General features: G+C 40.5%; 1 protein-coding gene across 1 annotated transcript in view; it reads left to right on the top strand.

Moving 5' to 3' along the window:
• RP1 (RP1 axonemal microtubule associated) overlaps window positions 1–14,905 on the top strand; it is a 356,998-nt gene that overhangs the window by 31,476 nt on the left and 310,617 nt on the right. The window contains exon 2 of the mRNA XM_045075785.1: window positions 13,887–14,525. Coding sequence (XP_044931720.1) covers window positions 13,887–14,525 — 639 coding nt within the window. The remainder of the gene's footprint in view (window positions 1–13,886; window positions 14,526–14,905) is intronic.

Genomic DNA, 14,905 nt, shown 5'->3' with positions numbered 1-14,905 from the left:
ACCAGCCATCAGGGAGATTCAAATTAAAACCACCTTACACCAGTTAGAATGGTGAGATATCACCTTATACTAGTTAGAATGGCCAAAATTAACAAGACAGTAAACAACATGTGTTGGAGAGGATATGGAGAAAGGGGAACCCTCTTACATTGTTGGTGGGAATGCAACTTGGTGCAGCCACTTTGGAAAACAGTGTGGAGATTCCTTAAGAAATTAAAAATAGAGCTTCCTTATGACCCTGCAATTGCACTACTGGGTATTTACCCCAAAGATACTGATGTAGAGAAAAGGAGGGCCATATGTACCCCAATGTTCATAACAGCAATGGCCACAGTCGCCAAACTGTGAAAAGAGCCAAGATGCCCTTCAATGGACAAATGATAAAGAAGATATGGTCCGTATATATGATGGCATATTATGCCTCCATCAGAAAAGATGAATATCCAACTTCTGTATCAACATGGATGGCACTAGGTGATACAAGTGAAATAAGTGAAGCAGAGAGTCAATTATCATATGGTTTCACTTACTTGTGGAGCATAAAGAATAACACAAAGGACATTGGGAGATGAAAAGGAGAATTGAGTTGGGGGAATTTGGAGGGGAGACAAACCATGAGAGACTGTGGACTCTGAGAAACAAACTGAGGGCTTTGGAGGGGAGGGGAGTGGGAGGTTGGGTGAATGTGGTGGTGGGTATTATGGAGGGCATGTACTGCAGGGAGCACTGCGTGTGGTGCATAAACAATGAATTCTGGAACACTGAAAAGAAATAAAAATAAAAAGAAAAAAGAAAAAAATAAAAAAAGAGAAAAAATAAAAAACATAAAAAAGAAAAACCATTAAATTATCCTAAACAAACAAACAAACAAACAACAAACCACCAAAAAAACCCTCCAGTCTTCAAGCCCCGCTGCTTGCAAAAAACTATGAACATCAGCTCCTCTGGTTTTCCCAGCCCATGGCTTTGAGGAAATGTTCTCCTTGTGCAATCCCCTGTGCATTCTACTCTCTTTCCCCTTTATACATGGCAAGGGCTTCCTCCCCTCTACAGCACCCACAATCTCTTTGTTCCCCAAACCACATCTCCATACTTCTTATCTTCTTCTTCGATGTGGCTCTTTCTCTTCATTTAGTTGTGGAGTTTGTCAATCTTCAGGTTGATTTCTGGGGTATTTAGAATGATTTGGTAGTCACCTAGCTGTGTTCAAGGGATGACATGAGCCCACGGTCTTCCTACTATGCTGCCGTCTTAGCTGCCTTCATATACTACATCTGTGTATATTGAAATCTTTGTGAGTTATTTCTCCCTTCCAAGAAGCATTCCGTACTACAATGTTTTGATTAGTAAAGTATATTTAGACTGAGTTTGTCTTTCTGTTTGGCACTAAGCACCATCAGGACAGAAGCTGCGCCTGTCTTGTCTATCATCACATTGCAGGATCCCGCACAGGTCAGAGATCAGGCTCTTTTGCTTGGTTTTACAGTACTCTAAGTTACAGACAGGCATGCTAAGATATAGGAAAAGCTCTGTAGTTGGTGCCAGGAATGTCCCTGTGTACAGGCAGTAAACTGTGATGGATATATGCTAGGAAAAACCAAGGGTACAAACCAAGAAATGGTCCCCTCCTATCAGATCATAGCAGTTTAGTGCTGCGAAGTGTGAGCCAGCCTCTATCATGCTGGTTGGCATCATTTTATGTTTGTGACCAAAACCTCAATTCAGCCTGCAAACCCACTACACCTTTTTTCAGTCCCTCTTCTACTCCACTGGGTGACTATTCCACACATTCTCTCTTCTCAGATTATAGAACTTTCTCCTCACTTGAACCCTCAATGAGTAACCTCTTTTTGGAGGTTGGAGGTTGCTGATATCAGAAAAGTACTCAGAAGGAGGTTTTACCTCCACCTGCCTCTCTGCAACCCTTTCTGTTACTAAGATCTTCCCTGCAAACCCTGTTAAGGTCGGATCTCTACCACGCATTAGATTCCATGTCCCTGTTACCTCCTCAAGGACACTCTTCCAGCAATTCTTCCCTCTTACCTTCTGCATCAAACTTTTCCTTTTGACAGAATCATTCTTACTAGCATGTACACACACATCCTGTCCTGTATCTGATTTTGAACGGGAAAATTAGCAAAAATAAGCAAAACTAACAAAAAAATTAACTCGACACTGGCTCAGCTCCCTCTCCTTCCAGTTGTCTTTTTCTCCTATTCTAGCGAGGCTTTTACCCACTCTGTCCCACCAAAACAGCTTTTGTCAAGGTTAGTGATAAACTCCACACTGCTAAAGCCCATGCCTAATTTTCAGTACTCCTCTGAGTTGACCTATAGATAGTACCATTTGACCACCTTCTCTTCTGAAACACTAGTTGCCCTTGGCTTCTAGGACACCACTCTGTTGATGCTCCTTTTCCTCACCAATTCCTTTGTAGGTTCCTCCCCTCCCCATGCCTGTTATACTTTGGAATGCCCTAACTTCTTACCTTAGACCATTCTCTTCTCTGTTTACATTCACTTCTTAGAAGTTCTCATCTACACTCATCCAAATACCATCAGAATATCAGTGACTTTCAAATTTTTCCTTCAGCTTTAACTTCTACGGTACATATATCTGACTGTCTACTTGATCATTCTACTTGGATGTCTAATATGCTTTCGGAGATGATGTTCACCACCATATCCTACCCTCCAGACTGCTACTTCTGAGGTGTTCACTAACTAATCAATAATTTCATTCTTCCTGTTACAATGGACAAAAAATCTTGATCATCCTTGATAATTCTTTTGCTCTCATCCCTCACAGCCAGCTTTTAAAAGTCCATGTTTAATCCAGCAGCAAATGCTATCAGTGCTACGGTGGAGATGTCCAGTATTTCATCATGTCCACCACCTGCACAGTAATCCTCTTGACCTGAGTCACACTAACCTCTTACTTGGATTATTAATTACTCTCTTAATGGCCCTGCCTTTATTTCTTTTTAATAATATTTAACTTAGCAATCTAACTTATATCAACTTAATTTCAATAGCTCACAAAATCCCTGCTTCTATATAGTTTTATTTCCCCCTCTTTCTGTTAGTGACATCACAAATTAGTTCTTTATATATTTTCAGTGCAGAGATGTTGCTTAACAATGGTTCTTATGCATTTTTATTTTAATAAAACAATAAGAAAATAAAGAGTAGAATTACAAGCCAGTATTATAATATACTAGCTTTTATAAATTACCCATTTTTCTTTCCTGGAAATCTTTATTTCTTCACATAGATTTAAGTTACTGTATAATGTCCTTTCATTTCAACTGGTAGGACTTCTTCCAACATTTCTTGCAGGGCAGCTATAGTGATAATTAACTCCCTGAATTTTTGTTTATGCTGGAATGTTCTAATACTAATCTTTGAAGGGTGGTTTTGCTGGATATAGAAGTCTTGGTTGAGTTTTTTATCCCCCCTTTCAGCACTTTGAATAGATTACCTACTGCCTTCTGGCCTCAAAGGTTAAGCAATCAGTTGATAATTTTATTAAGGACCCCTTATACGTGAAAAATTACTTCTCTTTTGTTGTTTTTAAGATTCTCTCTTTGTTTTGGCTTTTGAGATTTTTGTTTATAATGTGTCTCGGTGTGTGTCTCTTATCTTACATGGAGCTCACTGAGTTTCTTGAATTTGTGAATTTATGTCTTGTCCAATTTGCAAAGTTTTTGGGGGCCCCCTGGGTGGCTCGGTTGGTTGAGCAGCCAACTCTTGATTTCAAGGTCCTGTGATCAAGCCCTGCATGGGATCTGTACCCAACGTAGAGTCTGCTTGTCCCTCTCCTTCCCCTTTCATCCATCCCCCTGGTACACAAATGCCTGGCTTATGTGCACCCCACCCTGCCTGCCCTGCTGCCATGTTTGTGGCATCTCTCTCTCAAATAAATAAAATCTTTAAAAAAATTTGGGAAAATTTCAGCTATTATTTCTTCAGAAAATTTCTTTGTCTCTTTCTTTCTCTCTCTTTTCTTCTTTTGGGACTCCCCAGTGCATATATTTGTCTGCTTGATGTGCTACTTTAGGTTCTGTTCATTTTCTTTTCTTTCTTTTATTTTCTTTCTGTTCCTCTTGTCTTTAAGACCTACTTTTTTTTTTTTGACTGCTTTTGAACCAATCCAGTGAATTTTTCATGGCAGTTACTGTGTTTTTCAGCTCCAGAATTTTTTAGTTCCTTTTTATATTTCTTTTTTATTGATATTTTCATTTTGTTCATGTATCAATTTCCTCTCTTTGTTAATGTTTTTCTTTAGCTCCTTGAAAATCTTTAATATAGCTGTTTTAAAGTCTTTGTTTAGTATCTGGACTTCCTCAGGGATAGTTTCTGCTGATTTATTTTCTTCCTTTAAATGGGTTATACTTTCCTGTTTGTTTGTATGCCTTGTATTTTTTTTTTTTTTTTTTTGCTGAAAACTAGACGTAGAGTCCTATATTGTGATAATTCTGGAAATCAAATTCTCCCCTTCCTCCAGGGTTTGCTGGTTTTCTTTTAAATTGTTGTACGGTGTCTCTTTCCCAAAGATCAACCTGGAATGAAAGCTTAAGATCTATTCAGGTCTTCTCGGAGCCTGTGTTTCTCCCAGGGCATGCAGGGTGACTTTCTAAATCTTCCCAGACACCTTTAACTTCTGAATATGCTAGTCTTTAAAGCCTGCTCCCAAAAAAGGAAAAGGGAAGAAAGAAAGGGAAAAAACATTGCAGGTGCAATCCCTTTAAATCCTGTTAGGGTCTTCAGCCACTGGGGGTTGCAACAATGGGCAAACACCTCTGTATGCATATCCATGACCAGAAGCAGTAATCAGCAATTAGAACACAGAACTGCAGTATTTGGAGGACAAGGTAATTATTGCCTACTTTGGCTCTCATAAGCTGCGCTTGGAATGCAGGCTTGTGTCCCCATAGTTGTCTGCTGCACAGGGCCGGGGGACAAGAGTTGGGGTAGCCACTACCATGCTAATGGCGGAAATGGACTAAAATTAACTACAATTTTACCAACCAAACCTTTGCCTGGAAGTCGCAAGCTTTCAAATAGACTCCAGAGTTTCAAAATAGTTGTTTCAGACAGTTTCTGCCAGTGTAAGTGTTGTCCAGGTTTCAGAGTCCTAGCCCTTTCTACCCCATCTTCCTTCTCACCTATTTCTATGTTTAGCTTCAGTTTTTATTTTTTTAAAAGATTTTATTTATTTATTTGAGAGACAGCATGAGTGAGAGAGAGCGTATGAACAGGGGAAGGGGCAAAGGAAGAGGGAGAAGCAGACTTGTTGCTGAGCAAGGAGACCAAAGCAGGGCTCTGGGATTGTAACCCGAGTCAAAGCAGATGCTTAACTGACAGCCAGCCAGGTGCCCCCTAACTTTAGCTTTTAACACAGTATCCAAAGTAATAATCAAAGTAATACTTCACAGTAATCTTTGAAATTACTCCTCTTCTCAAAAGCCTCCTTTAGGTTCTCATGTCAAAGGAAACGTGCTAAAGTCAAAGTCTTTACCAAAGGGTACAGGGCCCTTTGATGTCGTGCTGCTCTAGCTACCCTGGCCTTCCTATCACTTCCCAAGTACTTCACATACCTCCCACACACTCTACTTTTGATTCAGGACCTTTGCACTTACTTTCTTTCTAGGAACACTCTTCTTTCACATACCTAAATGTCTTTCCCCCATCGCTTTGAGGTATCTGCTCACAGATAACCTTCTCAAGGAGGCCTTCCCTGACCTCCAACACTACTCTTCCTACTTTGCTTCATTTTTCTTCATAGCAACCAGCATTGTGTAACATGTTGAAGACTTGTTTGTTCATAGTTTGTCTCTGTTGGATAATGCAAGCTCCGTGAAGGAAAGGTATTTTTTATTGCATTCACTTGTGTGTATGCTTGGTGCACAATGTGTGCATTTAATATCTATAGAATGAATGAATGAACAAATGAATGAATAAGGAAGGTTGGGTGGAAAAGGCCAAGTCTATAGGGAAGTGCTGCTATGGACTGAGTTACATACCCCCAAATTTGTATGTTGAAGCTCTAACCCCAAGTGTGATGCTATTTGGAGATGGGGCCCTTGGGAAGTAATTAGGTGGAGCCCTCATAATGGGTTAGTGCCTTTATAAGAAAAGATGTGAGAGCTCTCTCACTCTGCTAAGCAGGAGCACTCTTGTACTGTCTCTCCCCCCACCTCACTGTGTGAGGACATAGTAAGAGGCTGGCTATCTGCAAACCAGGAAAAATGCCCTCACCAGGAACCAAATTGGCTGGTACTGTGACCTTGAACTTCCCAGTTTCAAGAAGATCCCAATTTCAAAGTCCAGGATACGTGTAATGTGAGGAATGGTTTCCAAGACAGAGACCATTCAGGTTCAACATCCAGCAATTTAATTTCATCAGAATAGATGTTCCATGTGGGTTGGATGGAAATGACAAAGGGTATTTTCCATGCTAACTGCATGAAATGATTATACATCCTGATAAATTTGATATCTGCCCTGGGTTCCGTGGGTTTGCCTGGAGAGGTAAATTCCAGAAGTTAAGGTAAGGCAGGGTTCTTCAGGTATATATACCTGTATAACATACTGTATTAAACAGAAGCAGGGATCATTCATTTAGTCAATACTGATTGACTATCTACTGTATGGAAGGCACTGAGTTGTTTCTGGAAGTTCTGAGGTGATAAATAAGTTGCACTTCTGGTGCTTAACGAGCCTACTGACTAAGAAGCTACCAGTTGTACTGCAGTATGAAATGGGCAAGAGCATATATTTTTACAGATACAGATTACAGTGGAGGGTATCTATTTCACCAGGGAATGTTTATGTAGTGGGAAGGCAAGGGTTCAAGAATGGTTTCTGAGATGAACTGAGTATTGGAGGAAGAGATGCAAAGATGGATGGTGATGGAGGGCAGGGCATTTGGGCTAGGAGAAGGCATTCCAAGTAAAAGGAACAATATGTGCAAAAGTTTGGAGCCACAGTTAAGAAGTATCAAGTAATTAAAACTAGAGTAAGATACGTGGTTGAGATGAAATTAGAAAGGTAAGCTGGTGTCAGATCAGAAATGGTATGGCAGGGTAAGGTGTGGAGACATGTTACCAAAGGCTTCAAGGACCACGGGAGTGTTTTAAAAGATTAACATGGAAAAAATAATAATTTCCATTAATTGTTAGGACATTTACACACTCTGCCAAACATGTAATATGTATTATTCCATTTAATCCTCACAATGAGCCTATAAGGTAGGTATTTTCTCACATTTTATAACCAGCGAGACAGGCACAGAGAAACTAAGTAAATGGCCCGAGGCAAGCCAGCTAAGTGGAAGGAACAGATAGAATGTGAACTGAAGGCTGACTGACTCAAAGCATGTATGCTACTCTGTCAGTAGCAACCACATGGAATTTAACAGTTTAGACATGTCAGACAGGTCACCTCAGAGGTCATGGCTATTGAAGCTATTAACAGGGAAGAACCTTAAAATGAGCTGTTTTGGGGTGCCTGGGTGCCTCAGTGGGTTAAAGCCTCTGCCTTTAGCTAAGGTGGTGATCCTAGGATCCTGGGATTGAGCCCCACAACGGGCTCTCTGCTCAGCGGGGAGTCTGCTTCTCTTCCTCTCTCTCTGCCTGTCTCTCTGACTACTTGTGATCTCTGTCTGCCGAATAAATAAATTAAAAAAAAAATCTAAAAAAAAAAGTTAAAAAAATGAGCTGTGTCATAGAGGCTTCTGGTATTTCTTAGGCTCAATATAATCAAAGTACGATCTAATGTCAGCAGCATCAGCATCAGGGATTAGAAATGCAGGCTCTCAGGCCTCACCCCAGGCCTACATAGTTAGCCATTGCAGTTCAGCAAGGTCCGTAAGGGATTTATGTGCAAATTCAAGCTTGAGAAATGGTGGTGTGGACTCCCCACAATGGCATGTGCATGTGCCAGCAACAAGTTATGCCAGGGGGATAGCATGGTGGCATGATTGGGACAACAGGTGCGCTTGGTCGCTCTTCCCAAATGGAGTTGTGGGAGTGCAGCACGTGTTACTGGAGATGCTTACAAAAGGAGAACTTCTTTGCGCTGATGCATGAAATTTTACCTTTCCTAAAAATGCCCAGAAGATTTCCTTTAGTTGACATTCCTTTGCTGTTGAAATAGAACCAATGATGTGAGTTGTTTATCAGACACAGATTATAGGATTCAAATTAAAGTCAACAGAAATGCCTTATTAGTTTGTAACTATTTAAGGGCAGGCTTTATCTAATTCCAAACTTTTAAAATGTGCACTTAGATTTGGAGCTAGTAGTGGTGCCATTCATGCCAATTGGTACCCTATAAACATAAGCTTCTTTATTGAGTCAATAGCGATGTCCCTGTTTGAACAGTGATGATTATAAATGAAGGTTTGTATCAAAGTCAAACACTGCTGTTGCTCTTATCTGCCCCCCATCTTTCCTTCCTTCACTCAGAGACTTTCTCCCTCCCCTTCCATCCTTATACTTGTTTACGTTTTAATAGGTGACGTGTTACCAAGTCAGTATTTACCGGGCACAGTGTGTCATTTCATAGTCTTTTTCCTTTAGTGATCTGTTTGAAGACAACACTAGAGAGCAGATGTTTGAATCTGATCCTTTTTTCTTGGAGGACCCCTTACATTGCTTTTGTGGTTCAGAGCTGAGGAAGGAAGCCTAGTAAGAAATCTGATTAGGTGAGGTACCTTCAAATCGGATTAGACTACAGGTAGCCATTAGAGGCAGGTGTCATCTGGGGACCTCATGTGTGACAAAGTCCTAAAACATGCTCAAATCTCATCATGATTAAGCAAAGCAAAAGAATGCTGCGTATGCAGAAGCGTAAAATCACTTCATCATGTGCTGCCTCTCTTACTTGTCTTGTGTTATGCTGAGCAGCCAAACTGTTCACACTTAACAGCCATTTTCATTAGAACTACATTGATGCAGTAATAAACAGGAGTGCTTAAATGACTACCATGAGCAAATACTGACTCAGAATTACTTATCAAAGAATGATAAAATGTCAAACGATTTCATTTTTAGTAGCATAACAACTTTTCTCTTTAACATAAATAAATGAAAATTTGAGGCTGTCTGAGAGAGAAAAGCTCATGAATTGGTAATCTTCTCCTGAGAAAGATATGGGGTAAGCGAGACAGGGCAAGAAAAACTCCAATTAGGAAGACCTCACAACTGTGGAGAATGCTAGGAACTGGTTTGTTTCTGGCTGTGGTCCCCTTAAGGTGAATTCTGTCTGGTGATTAGCATCACCTTGGATTAAATTAATTGGCTATACTTAATCCCTGGGTAGATACGCTAAGAATAAATCCAAAGACATTAGTTTCTTTGCATGAAATGAACAGGTTACCTATCCAGCAACATTATGTGAATTATATAAATCACTTAAAACATCTTTTTCTTTGAAAGGGAAGTTTCAAGTTCTGGTAAGTATACGACTATTTGAAATCTTTATTTTGAAAACAATCTGTGTTTAGCTAGTTGTATTTTATTTTCCATTTTATATCTAGATTACATGGTTCTATTCTTAACCATTAAAAAAGGAATAAATATTGTTAATAATTATTATCTTTTATCCACATAAGCTAGAAACCTCCACAATTTGCTGATATTGAAGTAGGAGGGAACTTCAGGATATCAAGAAATTCTAGTGTGATCAAATAGAGGCAAATAGAGGCAAAGTTTTTTTCTTCTGATTATAAGAGCACTATTTACCTAAGCATTAGAGGAAGTTGAGCAATCCATTAAAGAAGGAAGCTGCTTTTAATTCAACAATTGCTGTGACCACCATAGGGGAGAATTGGTGAATTTCCTTTTTGAACTCCCACACTCAACTCCACCTCATAGAGTAATGATAAACTGTCAAATGAGTGAATTTTTCTTGTAATGTCAAATCTCTGAATTGCCACAGAACTAACCTTATGAATATACCGATGAGATAGAAATCTACTTCATACTTTCTGAATTGCCTGAATTCCTAGTGTGTAGTAGAAAATTAAATTTAAAATGTAATTAATGAAATGATGCACATGCATCTTGTTATTCTACAATGTGTTTTGTCAAGTGAATGGTGGTAAGAAGGTACAGCTCTCTTGGTAGAACAGTTGTTTAGCTCTGAGCATTACAGGTGTTGAAAACAATGAGGACGCAGATAAGCATAATCATGGGTAAACCTAGTGAATCAAAAGCTGTGAAAAACATCTGCTTAATCTTAACAAGCAATACAAGTATTCATGATAGTTCCGTGATCTGACTTTTGGCAATGAAGAGAATGCAGCCTGCTACCAAGTCACAAGTCACTGGAAGTATATTTCGCTGTAATGTGGGCTGTGGGGAAGAGATTTTTTTTAACCAAGTCCTTTGCTACTTCTAGGAAAGTCAGCAGTGAGAAAAGTGGAGGCCCTTAGGAATCTAGTATTCTCTTGTTACTTCTTTGCCCCTCTACTTCTCCTTCAGCCTAACCTGCTGGGAAAAGAATTAGGCCACTTCCGGCTCTTTTGTTCCCTAGATATCCCTCCCCTAAGAATGTTACTGCCTTATACGACTTCAGAGGGCATAGAATAAATCTTACTATTTAAAAAGTATGGAAAGAAACATTTTAAAATTTCCATCCACATTCTGATCAGTTTTTAAAGCTGAGTAAGAAGAGTGGACAAGTAAGACAAGGTAACCGAAAGTTGTGGAGGGCTGGTAGCTCTGTTTCACAAAAAGGGACACTCTACTGTCCAGACTCGCTGACCATGTCACTGGTCTTGCTTATGTCTTTGGCAGAAGCTGCACGAATCCCTGCCTTCTTCCTGGAGGGCATCTTTACCATTCTGCCTCTGGCATCTCAGCTTCACACAGGCTGTCCTGTGGAAACTGCCATCTCTCTCCCCCCAACCCCCTTCCAGTGCCAGTCCTTCAGGCTGGGCTATAGATCCCTCTTTGATAGTCTCATGACACCCCTACTCTTCCTTAACTGTGCTATTGAATTTCTCGGTGAATTTCCCATGGAAATTATAGGAGATACAATGGATTATATCAAGGCAAAAGTTGAAACATTTCTCCTGGAAGGAATCTGTGTTTTACTTTCTTCCCCAAAAATGATATTGTGTACTATATGCACATAGATCCTTTTATTCAATATAATACTGTATCTTCTTCATTTTCTGCAAGATACAAAGTGACCACCTTTCCATAGACTCTTAAACCTCACTTGCATGTATACAAATTCTTGATACTCTAAAACTTTCCCCAATGATGTCTAGGCATTCCCAGAGATGCTCTTTTTTTTTTTTTTTTAATCTTATTTATTTATTTGTCAGAGAGAGAGCGAGCACAGGCAGGCAGAGGCAGACAGAGAGAGAGGGAGAAGCAGGCTCCCTGCTGAGCAAGGAGCCCGACGAGGGACTCGATCCCAGGACCCTGGGATCATGACCTGAGCCGAAGGCAGCCGCTTAACCAACTGAGCCACCCAGGCGTCCCCCCAGAGATGCTCTTACCTGCAGTGAGGACCATATGAACTTATATTGTTTTATTCTTGCTAAAGCCTCCTCCTCAAGGAGCCTGGCAACCATCCTATAGATTCTCTATAAGTGTTCCTCCACTGCTGGGCATATGGTATCTTCCTAGGACAATGGGGTGGGCAGCTGTAGGATAGCATATGGGGGGCCACATCTTCCCTCCAATTGTCCTTATCTTTTATATTTTCCTTCCTGGTCCCAGCACAAAATGTCCACTCTTTTAGTGAAAGGGAAAAAAGAAAAAAAAAGCCACCCCAAAACAAATGCCTTGGGCTATCAGCTTGTCTTATCAGGTCAATGGCTCTCCAAATAGTGAGATCCAGGCAGAAGACTATTGCAATTAAAAGCCTCACTTTCAGGTACCTGGGTGGCTCAGTAGGTTAAAACTCTGCCTTTAGGTCAGGTCATGATCCCAGGGGTCTGGGATCGAGTCCGCCATTAGGGGTCCCTGCTGAGCGGCGAGTCTGCTTCTGCCTCTGCCCTCCTGCAGCTCATGTTCTCTTTCTCTCAAATAAACAAACAAATAAATAAAATCTTGAAAAAATAAGCCTAGCTATGCATTTACATACAGATAAATATAATTTTCCAAAATTAGGTGAAAAATGTGTTTCAAACACTAGTTATGGAAACTATTTAAAAATATGTATGTAAGTAAACCAACCTAAAAAGTACTTAGAGGCAAAGAGTTCTGAAGTTTTTATTAAATACTGAAAGAATTCATCCCTCTTACAGTTAGTGAGGGCATGGAGATTAAGCAACATGCTCAAGGTCAGATCGCAGTTTATCAGCTGAGGATAAGAAGAGGTGCAGTTTTGCTGACTTCATTGCAAAGGTGGATTCCCCAGCTCCTGAAGCACAAACCTGCTACAGCTGCCTTTATTGTCTTAAGTACTATAATTACTTTAAACTGCTTGGAGAAAGGAGTAGGGGAGACTTATCTAACTTCTAGGTTGATCTTGGAATGTATTTTCCTAAATTACACATAAAAATTTGCAAATCATATTGGGGATATATGAAGAATCTTAGATAACAGTTGGAAATATAAGTAGGTGATTTGGGCCAAATTTACAGCTGATATATAATGAGAAACATGCCATTTTCATTTCTATAATATTGATCACTTTTGTTTAGTTTGTTCAGTTTGTCTTCAAGGCTGTAGGGCATTCTTACTCTGTCAAAGGACACTAATAATTACAGTGACTTAAAGTAGTGGAAAATAGTCACAGTATGCTACATATGAGAAGTGAACTCAGAGCTTCTATGAGCTGCTCACTTGTCAGTCAGACCCTTGCTTCACTTAGAAAGTAGAAGAGAAAAACCTTAGTGACTGGCTGAAAATGGCTCTTAAATTCCCTCCCAGAGGTTAATTTTAGAACCACTAATAGGAGCAGTGCCTTCATTTTTAGTAGGTCATAGCAATGCTGTCATTCATTCAAAATATTTGTTTAATGCAGTGTTTCCCAAAGTAGGATTAATGGTGCATTAGATAATTTACCTGCATTTTTTATAATCTGTAATGGAAACATTTACATTATCTTAATATGGCCCCTATTTAAGGATTTATATGATACATTCCTTCTAGAATTTAATGTCAGGAAACATTTTCCTCCAGATGAACTCATCTGGTTCTACCCAACAATTTGAAATCGATAAACTCTTTCTGTCTCCCCTTTTTCCTTGACTGCCAGGACATGCAGAACTAAATGGATCAACTGCAAAACTCTTACTTTTCTCATTGGATGGCTTTTGATATGTATCTTTTGATATTTTTTAATTGTTCAAATACCTATTAATTTTTAAGATCACAAAATTCAGCAATGTCTAAGAAACAAATATTTATCCATCGCTTAGTCATTCAGTGATAATTACCATCAACATTAGGGCTATATATACTTTAGGATTTTTTTCCATTAGTATCGTAAATATGTATATACTGGCAATGGCATGGCATACATATGTTGTAAACTGCTTTTTCACTTAGTAATAGATTAGGATCATTTTTACGACACCAGTAAATACAGACTTATATTGTCATGTTTAATGGTTGCATAGCTTCCCGGTGCATGGGCGTATACAATATAATTTATTTAACAATACCTTTATTCGTGTCTTTAGATTGTTTTTATCTTTGAACTGTGAATACCTTTATTTGTTTCATTTATGTCTTTTTATTGTAAACCCCTTAAAATTATCATTCAAAATAGGTGAGAATAACCAATGAATAAATGAATGAATGAAACGCTAGGAATAGCCAAGATATCTACAACTGTAATAAGATTGCAGTTGCATTGTCGTGTATTCTTTATAGTACTGTCATTGCAGAGATGAATAATTTTCCTCCCCTCTAGTTCTCAGTCAAAATGAGCGAAACTTCGTCCACTAGTATTTCCATGATTCATCGGACTTCTTCTGAAGGTCAAGTTCCTTCCCCGCGCCACCTGAGCATCATGCATCCTGTTGTGGCCAAAAAGATCAGCTTCTACAAGAGCGGAGACCCGCAATTTGGCGGGGTCAGGGTGGTGGTCAACCCTCGTTCCTTCAAGACATTTGATGCTTTGCTGGATAACTTATCAAGGAAGGTGCCCTTACCTTTTGGGGTGAGGAACATCAGCACCCCGCGGGGAAGACACAGCATCACACGCCTGGAAGAGCTAGAGGACGGCGAGTCCTACTTGTGCTCCCACCGCAGGAAGGTGCAGCCAGTGGATCTCGACAAGGCCCGCCGGCGCCCACGACCCTGGCACAGCAGCCGGGCCATCAGTGTGCAAGCGCACCAAGCCCCTCCAACCGCTGCAGCTGCCACTGCTGCTCCCGGCATGCTGCGTGCCCCACGAAAGCTCTTGGTTTTTAGAAATGGCGACCCGAAGATGAGGCGTGTGGTGGTTATGAACAGGAGAGTCACGCAGAGCTTCCAGGCGTTTCTGCAGCACCTGACGGAGGTCATGCGGTTCCCGGTGACCAAGCTGTACGCTACAGACGGAAGGAAGGTGAGTGTCCCGGGGGTTGTTCATGTCGGAGTTCGCCTTGTGTGGGACATAGGTGGAGGCCCCAGAGAAAGGAGGGTTTTGTGCGCGCACGTGCGCGTGTGTGTCTGTGTGCGTTCCCACCCTCGCGGGAGGGCACTGGCTCACCTGGGTCAGTGGCCCCACTGTTCTCTGGTCAGAATCTGAAGAAGCCACTTCCATGAGGGGCTCTTTTTAATCTCAGACTCCCTTCCCCTTTCTCCTTCTTTAGCCGCAAGTTGTATAATGTGTTGGCACAGAATGCAATCGTGACAATATTTCCAGAAAAGTCACGGCCAAGAGTGATATTGTTAGGTAGAGAAAGCATTTTTTTTTTTTCCCCTGCCATCCATGCTGGAGGGTTG

The sequence above is a fragment of the Mustela putorius genome, unplaced genomic scaffold (assembly GCF_011764305.1).
Source record: "Mustela putorius furo isolate JIRA1106 unplaced genomic scaffold, ASM1176430v1.1 tig00000151_pilon_pilon_pilon, whole genome shotgun sequence".
NCBI lineage: Eukaryota > Metazoa > Chordata > Mammalia > Carnivora > Mustelidae > Mustela > Mustela putorius.
Note: the sequence above shows the minus strand (reverse complement) of the source record. Positions and strands in the feature narration are given on the sequence as shown.